This window comes from Channa argus, chromosome 10 (genome assembly GCF_033026475.1).
Source record: "Channa argus isolate prfri chromosome 10, Channa argus male v1.0, whole genome shotgun sequence".
NCBI lineage: Eukaryota > Metazoa > Chordata > Actinopteri > Anabantiformes > Channidae > Channa > Channa argus.
The window spans coordinates 298235-321146 of record NC_090206.1 but is presented as its reverse complement, the minus strand read 5'-3'; the positions used below and the strand labels follow the sequence as shown (position 1 = coordinate 321146).

At 40.2% G+C, this 22912-nt stretch overlaps 2 protein-coding genes across 5 annotated transcripts in view; one reads left to right on the top strand and one right to left on the bottom strand.

The window, feature by feature from the left end:
- Window positions 1-4904, bottom strand: part of LOC137134121 (magnesium transporter protein 1-like) — a 195414-nt gene extending 190510 nt beyond the window's left edge. For both annotated transcript variants that reach the window (XM_067518620.1, XM_067518619.1), the window contains exon 1: window positions 4745-4904. In XM_067518620.1, coding sequence (XP_067374721.1) covers window positions 4745-4825 — 81 coding nt within the window. In that variant the 5' untranslated portion in view covers window positions 4826-4904. The remainder of the gene's footprint in view (window positions 1-4744) is intronic.
- Window positions 4905-5911: 1007 nt separating this feature from the next.
- fbxo38 (F-box protein 38) overlaps window positions 5912-22912 on the top strand; it is a 36837-nt gene continuing 19836 nt past the window's right edge. For all 3 annotated transcript variants that reach the window (XR_010915339.1, XM_067518018.1, XM_067518019.1), the window contains exons 1-10: window positions 5912-6065; window positions 7729-7951; window positions 8801-8934; window positions 9996-10159; window positions 13003-13168; window positions 13417-13692; window positions 18654-18747; window positions 19952-20082; window positions 21438-21608; window positions 21761-21903. Coding sequence is in view for 2 of the 3 variants with exons in the window: in XM_067518018.1 (XP_067374119.1) it covers window positions 7809-7951; window positions 8801-8934; window positions 9996-10159; window positions 13003-13168; window positions 13417-13692; window positions 18654-18747; window positions 19952-20082; window positions 21438-21608; window positions 21761-21903 (1422 nt within the window). In the remaining variant the exon portion in view is untranslated. The remainder of the gene's footprint in view (window positions 6066-7728; window positions 7952-8800; window positions 8935-9995; window positions 10160-13002; window positions 13169-13416; window positions 13693-18653; window positions 18748-19951; window positions 20083-21437; window positions 21609-21760; window positions 21904-22912) is intronic.

The following is a 22912-nucleotide window of genomic DNA, read 5'->3' as shown; positions in this document are numbered from 1 at the left end:
AGGTCAAACATTTCAATTTATTTATCAAAAACCAACTGGCTTTAGAGTTCCACGGTAACAGGTTTTGCCTATTTTTCACCCCAAGTGGCAAAATATCTCATAGCACATACTTATTTCAAACTGTAAAATAAATAAAAATTACATTACAAAAATACAAATAATTTACAAAAAAAACCAAAAAAAACCTTGTCAGCACATCTATTATTACAAATCACTGTAAACGTTATGCAAACATAGTTTAAGTATGGGGTGGAATGTCTCACATTTTTGTTAATATCACTGTTTTATTTGAATCTTCCTCCGTTGATAAATTAAAAAGTAATCGTCTAATTAGATAACGTTTTTCCTTGCTTGAGTGTGCAAATGTCGATAAGAATAAATCTTTGTTTACCGTTATTCATAAAAAATAGCCATGCAAACATTTACATCAAACTGAAACATGTCAAATGCATCTGTTTTAGATGGTTATTCATATTAAAGTAGTTTGCTTCATAGTCAGAATCAGAAATACTTTATTAATCTCAGAGGGGAAATTGCTTTCGTCCCAGATATTCCATGCCAGGGTATGAAATTGTATACATATATACATTTACAAATAGAATAAAGGAACTATAAAGTTAGAATTCGAATCAGTGTATCTGATCTCAAATGGAAGTCATAAAGTTTGATGATATTCAGTATTAAGTATTGTACTTTGGTAGTACAAATCTTGTGCTCCAATGCATCACCAGCATGTCACAGAGGAAATAGAATCCCACTGGCAACCACAGACTCATAAAACATCTTCAGAATCAGAAAACTGTTTATTGCCAGGGGGGGGAGGGATTTGGGCGCTGTGCAACAGACAGACTGCAGTGGGGAAGCTGTTCTTGTGACGTAAGGTCCTGGTATTGATAGACCAGAGCGGGGAGGGCCTGAAACAGTTTGTTTCCGGGACGAGTGGGGTCAGCTGCAATCCTGGCTGCCCTTTTTCGGGCCTGGAGATGTACAGCTCATGGAGACATGGGAGGCTGCAGCCAGGTTATTACCTTCTCAGCTGAGTGGATGATGCGCTGCATTTTGGCCTTGTCCCTTGCTGCAGCAAACCCCACTGTTATGGAGGATAGTATCAGCATAGTTTCACAGATGTTAAAGGAGCTGAGCTTCCTTAAGACATAGAGCCTCTGGTCCTTCTTACAGAGGGCTTCAATGTTCTTAGGCCAGTCCAGTTTATTGTCTATAAACACTCCCAGGTATTTATAATCCTCAACAACTTCCACAATGTGATCCTGAATAGAAACTGGAGCCAATAGTGCTTTAGCCCTCATCAGATCCAAATCCAGTTACTTTCTCTTTGCCACACTTAACTTTGTCACATGGTGCGAGCAGACCCATCTACAGCTATCAACCACAGCCCTGCATTCAGACTTCTTACCCTTACTGATACGTCCTGAAGATGGCATGACTCTGTCCTGTAGCTGAAGTCCATGGTATAAAGGGTGAAGAGTAAAGGAGAGAGGCCTGTCCCTTGAAGGACCCCAGTGTTACTCACTCTGTGTCTGCCACGCTGTGCTGCAGATATACATACTGTGGTCTGCTGGTCAGATAGTCAGCAATCCAGGACAAAAAGTATCTACTGGCATCGCAGTGACTTTCTCACTGAAAAGAACTAGCCTGATGGTGTTGAAAGCACTAGAGAAGTTAAAAAACATGACCCTTACAGTGCTTTCAGGCTTGTCCAAATGGGCATATCCTTAACTCATAGCTGGGGCTGGTATTCAAATAGAAGAGAGTCCAGGTGGGACCTAACTATGGGCCAGAGTTGCTCCAGGATAAATGTCTCAAGAGTCTTCATAATGTGTGACATAAGCGCCATCAGTAGGTAGTCCGAGGCACCCTTGAGGTGTGGCGTCTTCGGCACAGGCCCAAGGCACGACATCTTCTAAAGCTCCGGAACTCTCAAGACTCAGGCTCATGCTGAAGACATGGTGAAAGAAACATGATTAGGTGTCTCACGGATCTTCACCTTCAAGTCCTTCTGAGTAGCCCTCAGCTCCTCTTTATTGCCCCCTCAGAATCCCTTTGATCTCTTTTGTTACCCATGGCTTATTGTTTGGCGCACTGGACAATGCTGTTTAGACAGAAATTGATGTAGTCTGTTATGCACACTGTGAACCCATCTCCTGTCCTCTCCAACCTGCAATGCCACATAACTGTCCACTGATCAGGCCTTTTACAAAAACAAAGTTCTGATCAGATCTGCCCAGAGAGGGGAGAGGGGTAGAGCATTATGCATCCTCCACATTAGCTACAGTAAGTCCAGGGTCCTCTACTCTTTGGTCACATGCTGGGAGAATTTGGGGAGTTTTCTCCATGGAGACATGATTAAAGTCACACGAATATGAGATAATTCGGATGTTTAGTCTGCAGACTAACCATTGTAGTGTTGATGACGTCAAATGCCAACATCGGGTTAGCAGCTGGAGGACTGTAAACAGCAACTGCATCAGCATGTGAGAACTCAGGGTAAATATAAGGTCTGAAACCAACAGCTAACAGTTTAATGTGCTACATACATGGCCCTTGATTGTAATGTGACCAGAGTTGCACCATCTGCTGTAACACAAACAGCAAGACCCCCTCCTTTGCGCTTAATGCTCATAGTGCAGTCTCTGTCCGCCCGAACACTCTGACGTCCCTCAATGGAGATACTGTGGTCAGGAAGAGTAGTGTGTAGCCATGACTCTGGAAAAAAAAAATCCATCAAACTACACTCCTGGTATTCCCTCTGACTCCGGACTAATGCAATTAGCTCATCCATCTTTTTCCCTAGTGATTTCACATTGCCCATGATAAAAGAGGGGAGAGACCGGTTTTATTCCTTCCTTTCCAAAAGCCTCTGTTTTTGCTCTTTTCATCTGCCATAGAAATCCTTTCCATCCGTGTCCCCAATGTGTTTTTCTCCAGAGTTCACCTGGAAGATCCTTCAACTCCTTAACCAACCCAGCCAGCTTCAGTCTTAACAGCTGATCCCTGGAACAAACAATGCTCTGTTTTTAAGCGAAGACCGGGTGGCAGAATAAAAATAGCAATTCTGCAGTGAAAAACTGATCAAAATTCTCCAATAAAAACTGTCTCTATTCACAAACTACTGATTGCAGTAGTTCTGCAGAAAACATACACGTCAATTCAGACTCAAAAACCCTAGACTGAGACAAGTCAGAGGAAGGCAGTCTGGACATTGTTTTCCTCAGTACTACATGAGTACAGAGAAAAGAAACAGGAGCTCACTACATATGTAGGGTATACAGATAAAGAGAAAAAAGAATGAGAAAGAGAAGATTTATTTAGGTTCTGAGACCATGTCTGTGGTAGTCAAAAACATGTAAATTCACAAACTGTTCCTTAAACTCGCCAAATCCGAGTCCGGATAAAATGGGAGGGTTGCGGCAGGAAGGGCATCCGGCGTAAAAACTCATGCCAAATCCACGCACGGAAGACGTTCTGCTGTGGCAACCCCTGAAGGGACAAGCCGACAAGCTGTTTTCATTTAGACGTCAACTGCACGTGCTTAAACCAAAGCATTAGTTTAAGGGCAGACAATAATTTCAGATCCAGCTAGTTTGACCATGATAGGCCAACGATGCAGTATTTCACCATTGTTGAGTCTGAGGGTTGTCAGTGAATTATCAACTTTAAAAACACTTTAATTGTCCTCAGGGAGCTAATTAAAGCACAAAGTAGGAACAAGAGACTACACACATCTGTACACCATCACATTTAAAAGGGATGAAATGGACAAACATCCGTGCAAATAAAAATGGTGAAGTATGGGAACATTTAAATCGGCTCGTTAGTGCAAAACAACTGCAAATAAATGTGTAAAATAACTGTATATAAATAGAACTATATACAATATAGTATAAACAAGCAAGACGGTAAAATGGATGGTATAAGTCTGTCAACATTACTGCTATCGGTATTTATTTGTGACATAATTGACACTTTTTCCAGTTTATTCTCTTCTAAAATGACTGTTTAATGCCCTCTACTGGAGCAAAGCGGCTTTTAAGGTGGACCGAAAAATTTGAATAAGAAACTTTGAATAAAAAGCCAAATAAAGCCTGGTGCGGTTAACTAAGCTAGTCTCACGATAAAAACAAGAATATTACTAAAATGTGACCAGAACCTCACACTCCTTCCCCACCAAACCCCACTTGGATCATTAAGACAGGGGTCGTCTCAAAGCCGGCGTGAAATAGCTAATCTCTGATACTACTTGTAGAGGCGGTTAAGAGGAGATTCACTCGAGTCACTGCGCACTGGAAGCGTGTCGACACGGTAAATTCAGATTGAACAGGCAGAGCTTATGAGGCATCTGTTAAAATGGTTAAGTTCTGACTCCGTTACTGTTGTGTTAGTTAGCTAACGTCAACGTTGTTAACTTGAGCTGAGCGGTGAACATCTCTTTAACTTAAACAATGTCCACTAACTGGACCTGACACAATTTAATTTTTGCAGGTTTACAGCACTATGACCTTAAATGTGTTATCATCGTCTATGATTAAAGATCAAGTAAATGTCATCATTGTAAAATTACTTATTTTACTACTTCCCGCTGTACAGAACGGGTTAGCTCGTTTCTGGTTACTGTTAGCTTAGCTACTCAGACTGTCACGGAAGAAAGATAACTTTCAAAACCTCACAAACATCTGAGCCAAAGTTTATTAACTTTGTCCACTATATGTCATTAATGATAAATCACCTCTTTTTTCTTCTGAGCATCAATGGGGCCATAGTAGAGAAAAAAGAGGAAAAACAGAAGAACAAAAAGTTTTCCAAACATTCTGCAACACTGCTACCGACACGTTCAGAAAGACCTACTTCTTCGATTTGACAGACATAAACGCAGCTTTGGTGCTTTACTGCCCTCCTCAGTTTGGAAGTAGTCACTGAGTTCTGCTTCTTGTTCTTCTTCTTCTTCTTTAGGTGGAAAACCAGCTTATAGGCCACCTACTGGACCGTGGGGATCAGTATATTAGCAGAAAACTCTGGAAAATAAAATAAGTATTCTTCTTATTATCCATCCATTATCTGTAAGCGCTTATCATATTTGGGTCCTGGAGAACTATCCCAACTGTCCTAGAGCGAGAGGCGGGGCACACCCTGGACAGGGCGCCAGTCTGTCTCAGGGACAACACAGAGTGACATACACAGACAGACAACCATTGGGACTCATATTCCCACTTTTGGGAAATTTTAGATTCACCAATTAACCTAACATGCATGTTTTGGACTGTGGGAGGAAACCGAAGTACCCGAAGGAAACCAACACACAAGCACTGGGAGGACACTCAAACTCCTCACAGAAAGGCCACGGGGGGGTCACCCCCCAACCTTCTATTATTATTATTAATAATAAACATTGGGGCAATAATATGCCCACATTTCTGTCAACAATAAAAAGAGCAGGAAAAAGAAGGGATGATTATGGTTTTTTTTAAATGAGCTTTTTTCTCCTAATGTTTTGATCCACACTCTAGAAGGTTGCTGTAATGCACCTATAAGCTGATTTCCCACCCGCAGTTAAAAACCCAAAAAGGGGTGAGAAAACACGGGACTTGAAGATGTGAATTTTGGGGTCATGTGTTAAATCTGGAGGATGTTATGTTGCACTGTACAAAAATATGGTGATGAAAGAAGAGAACTGATACAAAATCTTGCAGACATTATGTTTTACAAAATATTTTACAACTAAGATCTGGAGATAGATGTTTTTTTTTTTTTTTTTTTTTGATCTCTTAGCAAAGCGAACCTGATAATAATATAAGTCACTCTTGAGTTAGTCAGTCACTTTCCACATTCCATACCAGTTGATGGCAGTAATGCTTCAATATGTTGCACGGCAGACGCGATAAAATTCAAAAAGAAGAGGAGGAAGGGGAAAAAGAAGAAGAACCACCAGGAGGAGGAGGTTGAAATAGAAGCTTCTGTTGATATACGTATTTCTGTAACGGCAATACTGATGTAAGTTATAAATAGGATGGAAGCGACGCGATCACAACCCCTGTGACAGAAACATGCCGGTATGTAAGCACAACTGTCTTTGCTAAAGGCGGCCAGTTTCACTTAGCGTGGTTTTCTGTTGTGTAGTTTTGTCTATGACCACAGTGTTAGCTGACGCTATGCAAACAAACCGAGCTAGCTTTGACAAAGAGCAGGTTGAACCATACTGCTTTAAAGTTGAATGAGTACGACAGCTGTTGTTGAGTTGAACTTTATATGGCATATTTACAGTCTATGAATTTCTACCTGAATTTCCACGTAACAAATGAGCGTTTAACTGTAACTAGTCAGTAAATATGTGTAACTCATGTTGCCAAAACTCGAGTAACGCTGCTGACCGCCACTGTATTTATGGGCCATTGTTTTCTTTAAGACGTCGGGGGCCTGGTGGCTCAGTGTTCAGAGCATTGGGTTGTGAATCACACACCCCACCAGGTGTGGCCCCGCCCAGGCACAAAGGGGCCACCTCGGTGCCGGTCCCGAGACCGGATGAAATGGGCAGTTGCGACAGAAAGGGCATCCGGCGTAAAAACTCATGCCAAATCCACGCACGGAAGACGTTCTGCTGTGGCGAACCCTGAAGGGACAGGCCGACAAGCTGTTTTCATTTAGACGTCAACTGCACGCACTTAAACCAAAGCATAAATTGGTAGGGATGGTCGTACCCACCAAGGAGGTTCACGAGTTGTTCTGGATTGGTGTTATAGCAGTGGAAAATACAGGTTACTGCTAGCGACGACTGCTTAAAACTCAGCAGACTCAAAGATCGTTCTTACTATGAGTCTTAAATGCCTTAGATCACATTTCCCAGATTTCATTTGGATTTAACAACGATTCAGCCAAATGAAGCAAGTTTCGTGTATAGTGTTGCCACAGTGCTTCAACGCAGCGTTAAGATTGAGTGTGTGGAAAGTCGATCCATAGAGTGTCCTATCATAGTTAAAGAAGAAAATACCAATCTTTGTTTTGAGGTTCCCAGTCTCCCAGAAAGTAAGACAAACGAACAAAGGATGTAATGTTCAAAGTAGAGAGAAGAAGCAAGTTATGTGTTGATTATTCAGTGCAACATTTAAATAAATAACTGCATGACAAATAATCTATGCTATTGCCTACTGACATGGTTTTTAAAAAATGCCCTCAAAACAACTTAAAAAGTTTATGCGCCTTTCCTTTTGTTGACAAAAATTCCCATTTTAGAGTGAAAACAGATTTAATTGAACAAAAATATGAAGCTGAAAATAAGTGGTTGTATAAAGATTCACATCCTTTAGGCAACTCACCCTTAAGTGAGGCTACATCTATTTTTCATAGGGTTGGTGTCATGTTAATGTGCTACACTGTTGCTGCTTTATATTTAGTTAGCAAGACTTGCATGTTAGAGTACCGTTACTGCTTTATATGCAGTCAGATTTATTAAAAATAAACATCGTAGGGTTTTTTGGTTCATTTGCTAAAACACATCATAATTCTACAACCTAAAGAATTATCATGCCTCCACAAGGCAACATCCTCAATCCTCCTGACAGAAATAAGTCGTTGGAGACATTGTTCATATTAGCAGACCCAATCCGTTTCCTTATAACTCAAGAATGAGGACATATGGAATATGGCAAATGAGATCCTACCTCACTGTATTATCTTCGCTATTTGCTATTATTTTGTCTTCCTTTGTGATGTGCCTAGAACCGAGTTTTATGCTTTGGAAATAGAGGTTCCATGCTGCAAAACAGAGGAAACATGTGCGGCAAAGCCTAAGTACTGGCATGAACGTGATGGGTCCAAGAAGAAAGGCCTCTAAATTGCAGCCTGTAGGGGGCAGCAAAGGAGGGGAACTGGTCTCAAGACCCAGTGAGCCTAAAGACTACATCAACGAGCTGTCCCATGAAGTCCTTTGCCATATATTTAGGTATGTTGCCTGACCCTACACATTTCTGTTGTAATTTATATGTTCTGTTTATAGGTGGCATTTAACAGTACATAATACACAGTTGTGAACCTAAGGTAAAAAGTTTGGACAGTGGGACAGTCCAAGGACCTAAGTGCAAATCTGAGAAGGAAGATGGTAGAATTATGCAAGATTGTCTCTTTCTATACAACTGCAGATTCCAAAATCATCTAATTCAACAATTACACATGAATTCAAGTAACCATTTTCTAAAGTATAATGTTTTGCTGCCATTAGACCTTGTGCATTGCACAGATTTGATAGAATAATGTAGAAGGATTATTACTTAAGAATTCTTCAGCATAATGCACAGATCCTTAAGATTCCCTTTTTTAAAGGTGTAAGTTGTATAATTGGGTTTCTGTAAAAGAAATGTTCAAACAAATAAAAAGTCCAATATTGCTATGACAGTTATGTGCGTATAAATGGGCATACAAATGTGAAAATAATGCACAGTAAGATATCAGCACCATGTGGATGCAAGTATGTGAACTTTATTTTAATTGTCTGATGTGTGTGTGTGTGTGCAGCGAATAGGTGTATGTGTTACATTGTTAAACACTTTTAAAAGAATTGCTATATCAGCAGACTTTTCTGCAAGGAGAGCATTTATTAAGTCCAGTATTACTCTATCAGCCCTTCATATTAATTAGTAAAATTGCTACAATGGTCTAATTTAATATAAACCAATTTATAAAACTTGACTGTTAATGTACTCAATCGGACAGCGTACTGTATATACCGTTATATGACATGTTTAAGCTGCAAAGGGTTTTAAATGTTAAATTTATTAATGTTTTTGCTTTTTAGGTATCTTCCCATGAAGGACATCATGTGCATGGAGTGTCTGTCTAGAAAGCTTCGAGAAGCCGTGACTCTGTACCTGCGAGTGGTCAAAGTAGTGGATCTATGTGCAGGTCGCTGGTGGGAGTATATGCCTTCAGGTAATAGCCCGCAGTAAAAGCATAGTATTCCTAAACAGTAACTAAGAACACATTCAGGCCAAAGGGCGTATAAAGCAGCACAATTTGACACCTTAGGAAGCATCATCTGACACTGTGGAATAAGAAATTGTGTTATTGGAAATCTGGGTAACCAGGCAGTAGAAAACCAATCTAATTTCTCCTCACCTTATTTGGAAGCCTGGTTCACAGATTTTTAACTCTGCTGATCTACAGAGAAAAGTGAAGAAAAGAAAAGTGTAAAGCAACTTCTATGATGCACTGATTTGAGTTGTACTTTGATATAAAAATGAGGTGGCCTGAACGGTTCACATTAACCACCAGATTATTATAGGGTTTAACAGAGATGATGAAAGCAAAATACTGATGGTGGTGTCATCCCACTGTTTTTGTCTGTGAGATTGTTTAGTCTAATGATGTTATGGTTAACGAAGCTACATCTGCATGTGTCTTATGTTTAGAGTTGTATAGACATTTAGTCTGTTATATATGTTCAGACTTTGTGAAATTATTAGAAACTGGCACTGCGCACCTGAGTCAATGAGTGCACATGTCCAGGCTGTGGAGGACCACACTGACCTTTACTGAATAGTTTTTGATTTGATTTAAAACTACTGTGCTGCAGCCAGTGTGTTACTGGAAAGTTAACAGCCGACCTGCCTTTAGCATGCATGTTCTGTCCTTGCATCAGAGGAAGAGAAAGCAGAAGACTTGGGCATGAGTATCACAAACCATAAGCATCCTATTTAAAATGGGTAAGGAAGCCAAAACATACGCACCTCCTCTCAAAGCAATGCAATTCGTTACGATTCGACCCCCCACTATGACCTCAATTATAGTACAATTATTGCCTTTCTGTCAGTTTTAACTTAAAACTGAGAAGTTATAAACTTCTAAAGCCATGTGGACAGTACCTAATGAAGTGGCCAGTTAGTGTATTTGACAGCATAAATGGGAAAAGGTGTATGCTGAAAACGGTGAGCTGTTTTGATCGAGCTGGTTTGAGCTGAGTTTGATCACGATAATTGTGTCTTCTGGTTTAGGTTTTACAGACAACAGCTTTCTTCTCCTTTTAAAGAAGATGCCAGATTTGGAGCAGCTATATGGCCTCCACCCTCGATATCTGGAGAGAAGACGGGTCCGAGGCTATGAGGCTTTCAGTATACCTGGAGTCTTAGAGGCACTACAAGCCTGTCCCAATCTGCTGGTGAGTACGTTAAATAAGAATTTATCAATACATTTTGAGACTGAATATATATTTTTAATTTAAATCTTACTGAAAGACCCACACACACACATTGCCACAGTGTTAAAATAGCCCTGCCCCCTTTTACTCACTTACAGTGCCATCTTCTTGTCATTAGTATTGTCAATGTATCAACATGTGAGTGTTTGTGGTTATCCCTCCTGCTCCCCTCCAATGCACTGCAGGGCTTAATATTAGTGTTACCCTGCTTGCTAAGTAAACTCTGATTAGTTGAGTGGAATAATGCATGCAGTTGCCTGCAAGTAAAAAATAACTGACTAAAAAATAAATGACTGTTTCGCACATTGTCCAAAGTCTCTCGTTTGACTTTTATTTATTTTATTTTTTTTAAAGTGGATCCACACTACAGATTAAATTTACACCCTGTACCGTCATATTAATAATTAGTAACTTACATCAACTTTCTGAAAAATCATTGTGGTCTTCCAAAACTTGACATGAGCTGCAGCTGTCAGTCAAATTTATATTTTAGGAATGTGGCCAATTATCTTCACAAGTTGTTTAGCACTAACCAATGCCATTTCTGGTTTAAAAAATACAACTTTGAATCTTTAATGATCAATTCCCAATCACATTTTTTTGTTTGGGTAAACAGATTTTCCTAAATATAACGACAATTTTTTTCTCCATAGTTTATAAAGATTTTTATTGTAGTGATAAGATTATTGCTATTCATAAGGATAACAATAATAATGTACATGTTATAAGGTTTTAAAATTAGAGTTAGAGAGAAACATTACTAGCGGATGTAGCTCAGTTGGTAAAGTCCGTCGTCCACGGACCACGTGGTTCAGTGGTTCGATCCCCGGTCCTGGCTATATGTCGAAGTGTCGGGCAAGACACTGAACCCCCGATAGCGCATTCCCATCCCCAGTGTTGCCGGTCCAAGTCTGGTAGAAATTGGGGAGGGTTGTGTCAGGAAGGGCATCCGGCGTAAAAACTGTGCCAAATCAATATGCAGACAATGAAAAGCTGTGGAGACCTTGAACTCGCGGGATAAGCCGAAGGAACATAAAAATAAAAAATTTACTTTGCTAAAGTTGAAGTACCACTGTACTTCAACTCACGAAGCCCTAGGAACTAAGGTCTATGGCAAAAGAACTCGCTCTGGGGCATGAAAACGTTTTATTACGAGTACAGCTGGTAAAAACAGAAGTGAAATGTGTGTTGATAAACACAAAGACAATTCTTCAATCTCCCTCCTCTGAAAGACCTTCTACCTTCTCAATCAACAAAAAATATTTTTTGACATTGAATCTTTTGCTTATTTCTAGCTTAATACAGAAGCTCACATCTGAGACAACTTTAGTAACCATTTTAATGGGTCTGATATGTTTTGGAAAAGTAACTTTGGCTCCCACCTTTGGGTCACCAGCACTCCCTTTTATTTATAAATAGTTAAAATACAGTCAAAATATTGTGGTGGGATACAGCCTGGAATGTTTTTAAATTGAAAAAATGCTTATTGTGACTGACCAGCTAAAGCTTTTGTTGTAAAGGTAATTTATTAGTTTTGGAAAGCAACTGCAATGTGATTGCTGCCAGCACAGTTAATGCTAGTTAGCTAGCTAAAAGCTAAAGCTAATACTGACATTTTACATTTGGGCTGGGTTAAAAAAAAAAAAAAAAAAGTGGATTCACATAAAAATTGCATTTCATGCCTTCTCCGATTCTGAATTATTCCCAAATATTGCAAATATTTATTTTTGATAGATGTAAACCATCCACAGTGACCTGTTACATTACAGACAGGATGCGGTGTACGAGGGTGTGTTTTAGCTTGTAGTTCATCTCCACCTTCAGAGCAAACATTTTAGTGCATTTTGTTAAGATGATGGTGAAGGACATTGTAAATCCTCTCTCTCAGACTAACATTAGCAAAGCAGACCCAAAAAACTTTTTTAATCAACTTCAGGCACATCTAGTGGAGCAATTAATCTAACCTTTTATAAAATACCTGCCTCGGTGTTTTTTGTTTAAAAAATGACTCTTAACACTGCAGCAGTGTAATTAATTAAATTGGGACACAAAGCAATGGAATTAAATAAAATTGTAAATTTGCCAATAATTCCCACCACTACTGTACATTCAGTGGCATTGTACATAATCATTAGGGCCGACTGTGGTGCAGGAAGGTTGAGCGGTTGTCCACCAATCTCACAGTTGTTAGTTCAATCCCTGGCTCCTCCAGTCACATGTCAAAGTGTCCTTGAGCAAGACACTGAACCTGGTGAGTGTTGGCCAGCTGCATAGCAGCTCCCCGATCGGTGTATGAATGTGTGTGTGATTGTGAGTGTGAATGGGTGAATAAGAAGCAGTGTAAAGTGCTTTGAGTGCCAATAGGTAGAAAAGCGCTATATAAGTGCAGACCATTTACCATTTACCATTACAGGCCTCATAAATTCATTTGACCAGTGGTGTGCTCACCAGGTGTGGCTTCGCCCAGCCACCAAGGGCAACCTTGGTGCCGGTCCCAAGCCCGGATAAATATAGGAGGGTTGAGAAAGTGGCAGTGTATCGTTATGTAGTGATGTCTCCTGCCTATCAAAAAGCACATACACAGACCTAGTCTATGTTGGTCAAAGAGGAAAGAAATCAATAGAGTTTAGTAATACTTTGAAATAAGTTCTGTAAACAGTACTTGCAGTGACAGAAACCTTGTAGGTCAATTTGAGTTAGTTGTTCCTTTTTATTTAATGACACATATAAACAGCATAGCTAAACTTAATCACATAGATTTTGTTTCTTTGTTTTTGTATTTATATTTTATGACCTAATGTCAGGGTGTGGAGACATCCCATCTGGAATTGGTGGAAGCCATATGGAACTACATGCCTCAGGTTCACATTTTGGGGAAGTTTCGCAACCGTAATGGTGCTTTTCCTATTCCTGCTGAGAACAAATTGACCATCCCCATAACTGCAAAGATCCAGACCTTACATCTAGTGGGTGAGTAGGACATCACAGCAAACTAAAAATTCCTGCTCTCAACTCTACAGCTTGAAGTAAGAGTAAATTGTGAGATACTAAATGTGGTGTGAGCTCCAGTTCTGGTATTGCCTTCTTTATGCTTAATCACCTGACTTGAACAGTGCCCCTGCTTTGACAGATGTCCAATGTGGTGCATTGCTATGTGAATGCTGGAGTTAAGACCTCAGTTTTTTGGCTGTATTTTACACGGTTTATGTGTGTTATAGGTGTGAATGTCCCAGAGATACCTTGTGTATCCATGCTGCGCCATCTTTACCTGAAGTGGGTCCGTCTCACCAAACCACAGCCGTTTAAGGACTTTTTGTGTGTAAGCCTGAGAACCTTTGTTATGCGTAACTGTGCAGGGCCAACCAATTCCCTCAAGTACGTTCCCTTAGTTACTGGTTTAGCATCGGCCCGGAACCTGGAGCAGCTGGAACTAGTGAGAGTTCCCTTCCTTGGAGGGCTGATCCAGCATGTGGTGGAGGACAGCTGGAGGTCAGGTGAGGAAACAGTGTTGGTTTTGAATGTTAAATAGTCTACATCTACAGTTATGTGCAAAAGTTACCCCCATATTTTAAAATGTCAAAAAGGTTTAATATATTTTTTGTAAACGTCTGCATTTCTCTTAAGATACTGATTAAATTTACTTTCATTTTGGATGAAGAAACATGTTTAATAGCTAATGGTGCATTAAATATTATGTTGAATATTATGTTGTTTTTGCCATTTCAAAATAAACGGGTGCCAACTTTTGCATGTGACTGTATATAGCGCCTTTCTAACTAAGTGATACCCAAAGTAATTTACACTGTTTAACATTAACCTATTCACACTCACAATCAATCAAACACTAATGATTGAGCTGCTTGGCAGTTGGCCCAAGTCACTGGGAGCAAAGACCCTCCCCCTTTAATAGGGGTTGACACCGGACTGTCATTCTAAACACCTGTCTCTTCCTCACTACTCCAAAGTTCTCTTTCATAGCATTTGTTTGATGCCTCCCTTTTGAAAGATAGTCACCCCTATATAGCTGGCAGATGTTACAAGAGGAATACTGAGATGTACCCAAACTAAGCACTGAATGAACTAGTAGGGAAGCTGTATGATTGAGCTGGCAAAACCTGTCAAAGGTATGCAGTGTTTATAGAGTGTGCCTGCAGTCCCACCGGTAGCTGTATACCCTTAGAGCTATGTTGAAGGCAACAGCCCCAACAAGAAAACCCTCTTTTGAAATGCAATATCCAAGTGGTTCTTTGCCCATGATAGAAATACCTGGTCACTTTCCCCACAGCCTTTAGTTTTGGGCATGAATCTCAGCCCTCATTTAGCTGAATTGAGAGTAAGCAGTAAAATGGTAGATAGTCTGCACTTATTTAGTGCTTTTCTAGCTAATTGGTACCCAAGTGCTTTACACTGCTTCTCATTTACTTGGTATACTATTGAGAGAGAGAGAGAAGGGGCTATAAATGCCGGGGATGACAACAGCCATTTTGTATGACTACTCCATTTGGCTAAACTTGAAACGATCTTCCCTGGATGGGAGGGTGGGTCTTATTGATGACAGGGAAGTTTTTGGGTGGAGATGAATTGCCAATGCAGATTCTAGTTGTGTAATGTCTAGACTGTGTTTCTCAGTTTCCTCACAATCGAGCATGGAGATTACATGCCATATGATGCTTCTCTCTGTATGGATTGTTGTTCCAATCACTTTGGGAGAGTTGCCAGGAGTTGTTTCCCTGTTGTATTCACTTTCAGCACTTCCAGCAAAGCGAGACCAAGTTACCTCGAATTAAAAGTCTGGCCTCTGGCTATTAGGCTTTGCAGCATAAGCATTGCGCGCCTCCTGCAAAACCACTATGGGGGGAGGACACATCTTCGTCTCTTGCCTGGGCCAGGAGTCATCATCATCAGTGAGGAGTCATCATCATCTTCCTCTTAAGACATGAGGAGATCAAACCTGAAATTGGAATGTTTTTTTTTTTTAAATTCGCCTTATGGAACAGATACTCTGCCGTGCTGGTGTTCCAGTTTAACTGGTGTTGGATTATTTTGTGATATTAACGTGTAAGAGGCTGTGGTAGAGATAGCAATGGGAAGAACAGGTGACTTTGGCAATGCCTGCTCAAACCTCTGCATACATAAACAATCGTTCTTGCCATGTTAAATTTGTCTCGTATCACATTTCCCCGGTTTCAATTCAATTCAACAATGCTTCAGCCAAATAAGGAACACAGTAACGTGTATCCTGTTTATATAGTGCTTGAACGCAGCGTGAAGACTGATCGAAGCTGTGTGATCGACCCAAAATAATCTCTGATACATCTGTAGAGGTAGAGAAGTAAACATCTTTCCTCTTAATCACTGCATTTGTTTACTTCCCGAGGTTTCCTTTAAATTACGACATTTTGTCATGTCTGCTACACAACCTGTGTAGAAAACTACAATTAGTTTTGAAGTGGGATGCTGTAACTTTGGCAGTAGTGAGCATTAAACCTTTGTCTTCAAACCAGAGCTGGTCTTTTGCTTTGTGATTTTGGTGAAGTGGATGATGTAAATACAACCACACACAGCTACGAGATCTTCTGAATAGAGACTGAATGCAGGATGAATCCAGGTAAAGTGGGATATATTTATTGACCAGTTGGGAAATTGTTTTTAACATAACCCATGAGTAAATTATACAAATATCTAAATATGTCTGTCTCGTCGATCATAAGATGTATATATTCATGTAGTGTAATTTATAGTCTTCAGTACTTGTATGTTAGAACTGGTAAAAATTGTAGCTTGTTCTACTGGCTTTAAGAAAAAACAGAAGCTTTGTAAGGTAATTCATGGGAAAGGAAAGGCAAAATAAAGGTTTATCTGCATAAATTTGCTTTCCTTCATGTACTGTTCTAGAATGCTGCATAATTTTCAAGCCATATGAGATATTTACCCTGGCTTTGATGGAACTGGTTACAATGGACCAGGTGTGGGGTTTTTTTGCATTTTAGAAGCTTATTGATTTAAACATTTTTGCATTTGACTTTGAAATTTAAATAGTTACTGTAGTATGTGCTCTTTGTTGCTTTTAGTCAGCTATACCAGTAGTCAGATAATTACAAACTAGAATATTGAGAAATGCTGATCAGAAAATAACTTAAAATTTTGTTTAAAATTATTTTGTTTATATTTTGTAACAATTGATTGGACAGTCCTTATCCTTTGACAGTGATTTTTAAATCAGTGTCTAAATAATATACAGCATACTACCGCTATTCTAATAATGTGATGTAAACGACTTAATTAATAAATTTAGAAATCATTACTGTCAAAAAATTTAAATTAATTAGTAGTAGACCCTCTTAAATCGAACAATGTGTTATAAAACATGTTTAATGATAGAGTGGCTCAGATGGTAGAGCATCATCCACTACCTGCGGAATCAGTGGTTTAAACCCTGGGTCCTCCCCACATGACGTAGTGTACCTCAATAAGATTTTAAACCCCAGGATGCCCTTAATGTGTGAAAGTTTGTAAATCATTTTGGACAAATGCTCTGTCAAATGACTAAATTTTAATGTAGTGTTTTAATCCAAACTTTAAAAAACACTGTTTGAAAGTGATGAATTGTGTGCTGGGTAATGTGGTATAAATACAATAGATAGGCCTACACAATTCAAAGTATTGTCAACACCTGTAACAAAGTTATGAAGATCAGGAATAATTATAGGTGTTCACTGATTTAAATTTCACAAGAGTAACACGGAGACTTGGTCTCCTTTCGCACTTGCTGTTTTAATGTTGTGGTGTAATCTGAAAGTCATTGACAATACCTGTCCTGTTTCTTAACAATGACATCTTAAGGTCCGAATCCCTGATTTTTCTGATTTCCATATTGAAGAGGGTTTCTAGTGTAATATGTTTGGCTAAACCAATGTGAATGCTTCGATAGACGTTTTTGTTGTTTAATTTAAAACCCTTCAGAGATATTAATTTGCTCTAAAGACAGAATGTTTATTTCCTTTTTTGTCTGGGTCCTAAAAATGCCTATTACAAATCTGTCAGATGCATGTGAATTTTACCAGACAATCTGAATCACCAGTTAAACTTGAACACCGGCTGGGTCCATCTAAGTCCTGGCCATGTGGTCAGACACATGAAGTTGGTCTGGTCAAATCAGACCAGCTTCAGTGCCAGAGATGTCTCGATGAAATTAATCAGCCGATGCTGTTGAAGCCATCAGTGGCTCACCACCGGACAAAATCGTCTGACGAGCCAGACGGAGCACCTTGAGGTGGAACCAGCTACAGTGTGAGCACTTCTTCGACAACTCAAGGATGGCTTGGGCATTTTTCAGTCCAAGGTACATCACACACGACAGGTGGGTTTCCCAGCTTGAAATTTTATTACCACAAGTACAGCCTTGCACCTGTGTTTTCTCACCTGTTAAGTGGGAACATGAGTGGTAGCCATTGCAACTGGTGTGGGTACAAAATGGCAAGGGCTGACCGGGAGTGTTTTAACATCCAGATGGAGGACACAAAGTGAGTATTAATACTCTTTAATGCTTTAACGTTAACCACAGGGAGTAGGTAAACTTCTGGGGTATTGCTACTCCAATCAATAGTGCTACCAGGGAGTGTTACCACTTTGTTGGCGTAACTGTAAATGCATTGCTATTTTCAACAGTCTTAGGCTCAAGCTACTATTTAGGGGCGGACTAGTATAAGCAGATTTCTTAAGACACTGCACATGCAGGTAAAGAAGCCAGGTGAACAAGTTTGTGCTTTTGTCTTTTGACAGTTAAGCTAGGTCCTAAACAGGCATTTAGATCGAGAGAGAAAGGTATGTTGGAACTTATTGTGTGAAGAGGTTTTTGGATGTAGTGTCATCCCCTTTTAATAGAGAGTGGGTCTTTTCCCTCTTCGACAATGACATTCTTTGAGCCAGCCAATCCTAGGTGGCAGGCTGCATTAGGAGCTTCTGTTGAGGTTACGCTGAAGTTGTTCCCCAGTGAGAGACGTGAACAGAATGCTATGAAAGAGAATGACAGACCCTGCAACTGGAGGTTGAGAACTGATCCAAAATAATCAGAAGGTTGAATCATGTCAACTGGACATTTTTCTTTGTTAGTTACGTTTCCCTACTCATCCAAGCAGCTTCTTCAGTCTAAGGGAAAGATGGGTAGTCCTCCAGAAGTCTTGTTTCTCACCTAGCCTGAATAGTTTTCTTCTCCAAGAAGAAAGAAGTCCAGTTGATGTGATTCAACCTTCGAATAATTAAATCTGGATGACTGAGAACCTTCACTAACATATTGGTCCCAGTTAAGTTTTTCACAGTGATTCAGTGGCATACCATCAGATTGTGAGGTTTAATGAACTAAACTAAACTTGGTGGAAAAATGGGCAAAAGCCTACAAATTGTATTGTTGCTGGTTGTGTTTACTTTGTGTAATGCTGTTTGTCTTCATGTCCAGGAGGATTTCGTAACCTCCACACCATTGTGTTTGGAGCTTGTAAGAATGCCCTGGAAGTGGACTTGGGCTATCTCATCATCACTGCTGCTCGCAGGTGCTCAGACAATAAATTCTCATACCAACTCAGAAAAACACTAAACACTATTCATACACAGTGAATAGCTTTTAAAGCAAAATCAAAATGAGTCACAGTCCCAGTATTACAGATTTTATAAATATATAAATTAATGATAAATTAGTGATACTCCAGGTATATGAGATTGTCAATATCAATAGTAGTGGTGTTACTGATTACTATTGATACATAAGGATCCCACCCCCACAGTTTGGCACCACAGACTACAAACTTACATTGTGGAACTTTTAGCTTAGCGGTGGTACGAGATTCAATAATAATCAATAAAGTAGTCTCCACCTAGCACTCCATCTCCTGGCTCCTCTGCAACTCCACTTTGATAAATCTGCAACTATGCTTGATACTCCACCACACTCTGCAGTGAGCTTCAGGTATGTGTCATTAACAATTTTAATATATGAATACTACAAATAGTACAATGTGCCATAATGGCATGATGCTACATGGCCATACCTGGCACTTCAGTTCAGAAAAATTGTGTTCTCCATGGCAAGAGGCAGTGACTGCAGAGTTCTACCCTTTCCCCAAACAGTAATGTAAATTCAGGTTATTGCCTGATTTTAGTTTTGTTTTCTAACACTTTTTTTTTTTTTTTTTTTTTTTTACATTTTTTAAAATGTCTTATTTAGTTTATATTGTTTCATTTACTTTTGCAATGGAAACTAATATGCACTTGAATTCAGCAACTGAGCATTTTCATTTCCATTTGTACATTGTTTTTCTCTCTCTCTCCCTCTAAATCTCTCTCTATATCTCTCTCTCTCGCTCCCTCTATATCGCTCTCTCTCTCCCTCTATATCGCTATTGTTTTTGTGTTGTTGTTTTTTTTAAATTGTCATACGCAAAAGCAAAAGGTCCTTGATTCTAGAAGTTTTCATCACTCACTGGAAATGTATTTCTACATGTACGACAGTAGGACATACAGCTGTCACAGAAGTTTTCAAATTAACGTCCTCTTTGAGTTCAGAACAGAGTGAGCTTGTTTTATGATAAATAAGCTTTCAGTAGGGCCACGGAATAAATTATAACCCCTAATTAATGAATGTTTTCTCCAAACCATAAGGAAAGGTTGTAACTTGTACATTATTGTTTGTGGTGGGTTCTTTAAACTATTCAAAGACATAACGTACATTAAAATGCATTATTTCTGTGTGTTTAACAGGCTTCATGAGCTGCGTATCCAGCCTTCGCTAACTAAAGATGGAGTCTTCTCAGCTCTCAAAATGGCCGAACTAGAGTTTCCTCAGTTCGAGACACTTCATCTAGGATACGTCGATGAGTTCTTGTTACAATGTTAGTTCCTCCTCTCAAAATTATTGCCATGGTCAGAATCATCACTGGGTCAATACCATCATCAAAAGTCCTATGTATGCAAGTTCATAGCACATTAGTCAATACATTCTAATTCAATTCAATCGAACTTTATTTATATAGCACCAATTCACATCAGAGTCATTTCAAGGGAATTTACAGAATAAAGTCAAGACTGTAAAGATATGTATAGAAACCCCAACAATTACCCCTTGAGCAAGCCCTAGGCAACAACCGAGAGGAACCCTTCCCTTTAATGGAAGGGTTCAGGGTGGGCGGCCATCTGCCTTGACCGGTTGGGGTGAGTGGAAAGTGGAGAGAAAGAAAAGAAAAGATCAACAAGAAGCAACAACAAAACATTTGGCAGGTTGGTAGGACCAGTACCTGCACATTGGAAGCACACAGCTCCCAGGGATACCTGCAGAAAGGTACAGAGAGTGAGAAGGGAGGGAGAAGCACAACTACAGCAGACAGAAGACAGTAAATTAATGTCATACAGTGGTGGTGTATAAATGTGGGTTGAAAGGAAAGGCGAGAGCTAAGGTAAGATGCGCTGAGGAGCTCAGAGCATCAGGAGGTGGGTCCCCCAGCAGTCTACGTGTATAGCAGCATGACTATATCTAACTTTAAGTTTATCAAAGAGGAAGATTTTGAGCTTAATCTTAAAAATAGAGGAGTGTCTGCTTCCCGAATCAGAACTGGGAGCTTGTGCCCTAGGAAAGGAGATTGATAGGTAAAGGCTCTTCTTCCCATTCTGCTTTTGGAAATTCTGTTAACTACAAGTAGGCCCGCATTCTGAGATTGAAGTGGTATATTGGGATGATATTGTACTAAGAGGTCTTTTAAATATGATGGAGCTTGACCATTAAGAGCTTTATATGTAAGATGGAGGCTTTATAATTCATTCTCTTGGTGCAGCATTTTGGATTAATTGCATGGTTTTTAGGAAGTTACTGGAGCATCCCAACAATAGGAAATTACAGTAGTTCAACACAGAAGTAACAAGTCATGGTTGTGATCATGGTGTTTCTGCTTTTTTTTTCCTGTTGCATTTTGATCAATTGCAATAATGTTCAAAAATCTCAACTCTGCAGTTTCTGAAATCTTAATGGTAAAATGTTCTGCACTTATATAGCGCTTTTCTACCTATCGGCACCCAAAACGCTTTACACTGCTTCTTATTTAGCTTATTTTGCTCAAGGACACTTTGACATGTGACTGGAGGAGCTGGGGATTGAACCAACAACTGCAAGACTGGTGAACAACCGCTCTTTTAGTTTTAGTTTTATGCATTTACTTTACAGGTGTATGAAATTCTCTTTTGTGATTAAATCCAGGTAAGATGAGCCATTCAGAGCTGGTGAAGTACGGTCTTGCAGATGTCATTGAGAATCCCGGCATCATCACTGATATTGGCATAAAGGTGGTGAATGAAGTATTCACTAATATAAAATACCTGCTCATCTACAACTGTCCTCATTTGCATAATCCTCACCACTGGATAACAGGTAAACACAATTCACAATTGATTTGTGCCTTGTATTTATTATGTTGAGCTTAGTTTATCCGTGTAATAATCATCTTCAGCTCGTTGAGTCACAAATGTGAAGGGCTTTACTGCTCTATGGAATGGTCATATTCTGCCTTTTTCTGTTGTCAGATCAGTCGAGATGGAGCCGCCTTGTTGACCTCACTCTTGTTCGCTGCCATGCTATAAAACTGGAATCTTTCTCCCAGTTTATAGAGTTACTGCCCAGCCTGGAGTTTATCTGCCTGGACCAGATGTTCAGAGAACCACCCAAGGTATATAGTATGTGTACTAAACACAAATACTCTTTCATGCCCAGAAAGCTGCCTAGATCCTACACAGTCTGTTTATCTTTTTTAAAATCAACTTTTTTTCAATGACCCTTTTATATAATAATAGTTTGTGTGGGTGTAGGTATAGGTGTGTGTATGTGTATGGAGCGAGCGATATAGAGGGAGAGAGAGAGAGATGTAGAGGGAGGGAGAGAGAGAGAGCGATACAGAAGGGGAGACAGAGGGGGAGAGAGAGAGAGCGATACAGAGGGGGAGACAGAGAGAGAGCGATACAGAGGGGGAGACAGAGAGAGAGCGATACAGAGGGGGAGACAGACAGAGAGCGATACAGAGGGGGAGACAGACAGAGAGCGATACAGAGGGGGAGACAGACAGAGAGCGATACAGAGGGGGAGACAGACAGAGAGCGATACAGAGGGGGGGACAGAGAGAGAGCGATACAGAGGGGGAAAGAGAGAGAGAGCGATACAGAGGGGGAGAGAGAGCGATACAGAGGGGGAGAGAGAGTGATACAGAGGGGGAGACAGAGAGAGAGCGATACAGAGGGGGAGACAGAGAGAGAGCGATACAGAGGGGGGGACAGAGAGAGAGCGATACAGAGGGGGGGACAGAGAGAGAGCGATACAGAGGGGGGGACAGAGAGGGGGGGACAGAGAGAGAGCGATACAGAGGGGGAGAGAGAGAGAGAGAGAGTGATACAGAGGGGGAGAGAGAGAGAGAGAGAGTGATACAGAGGGGGGGAGAGAGAGAGAGAGCGATACAGAGGGGGAGAGAGAGCGATACAGAGGGAGAGAGAGAGAGCGATATAGAGGGCGAGAGAGAGCGATACAGAGGGGGAGAGAGAGAGAGATGTAGAGGGAGAGAGAGAGAGAGAGCGATACAGAGGGAGAGAGACAGAGCGATATAGAGGGAGAGAGAGAGCGATACAGAGGGGGAGAGAGAGAGCGATACAGAGGGAGAGAGAGAGCGATACAGAGGGAGAGAGAAAGAG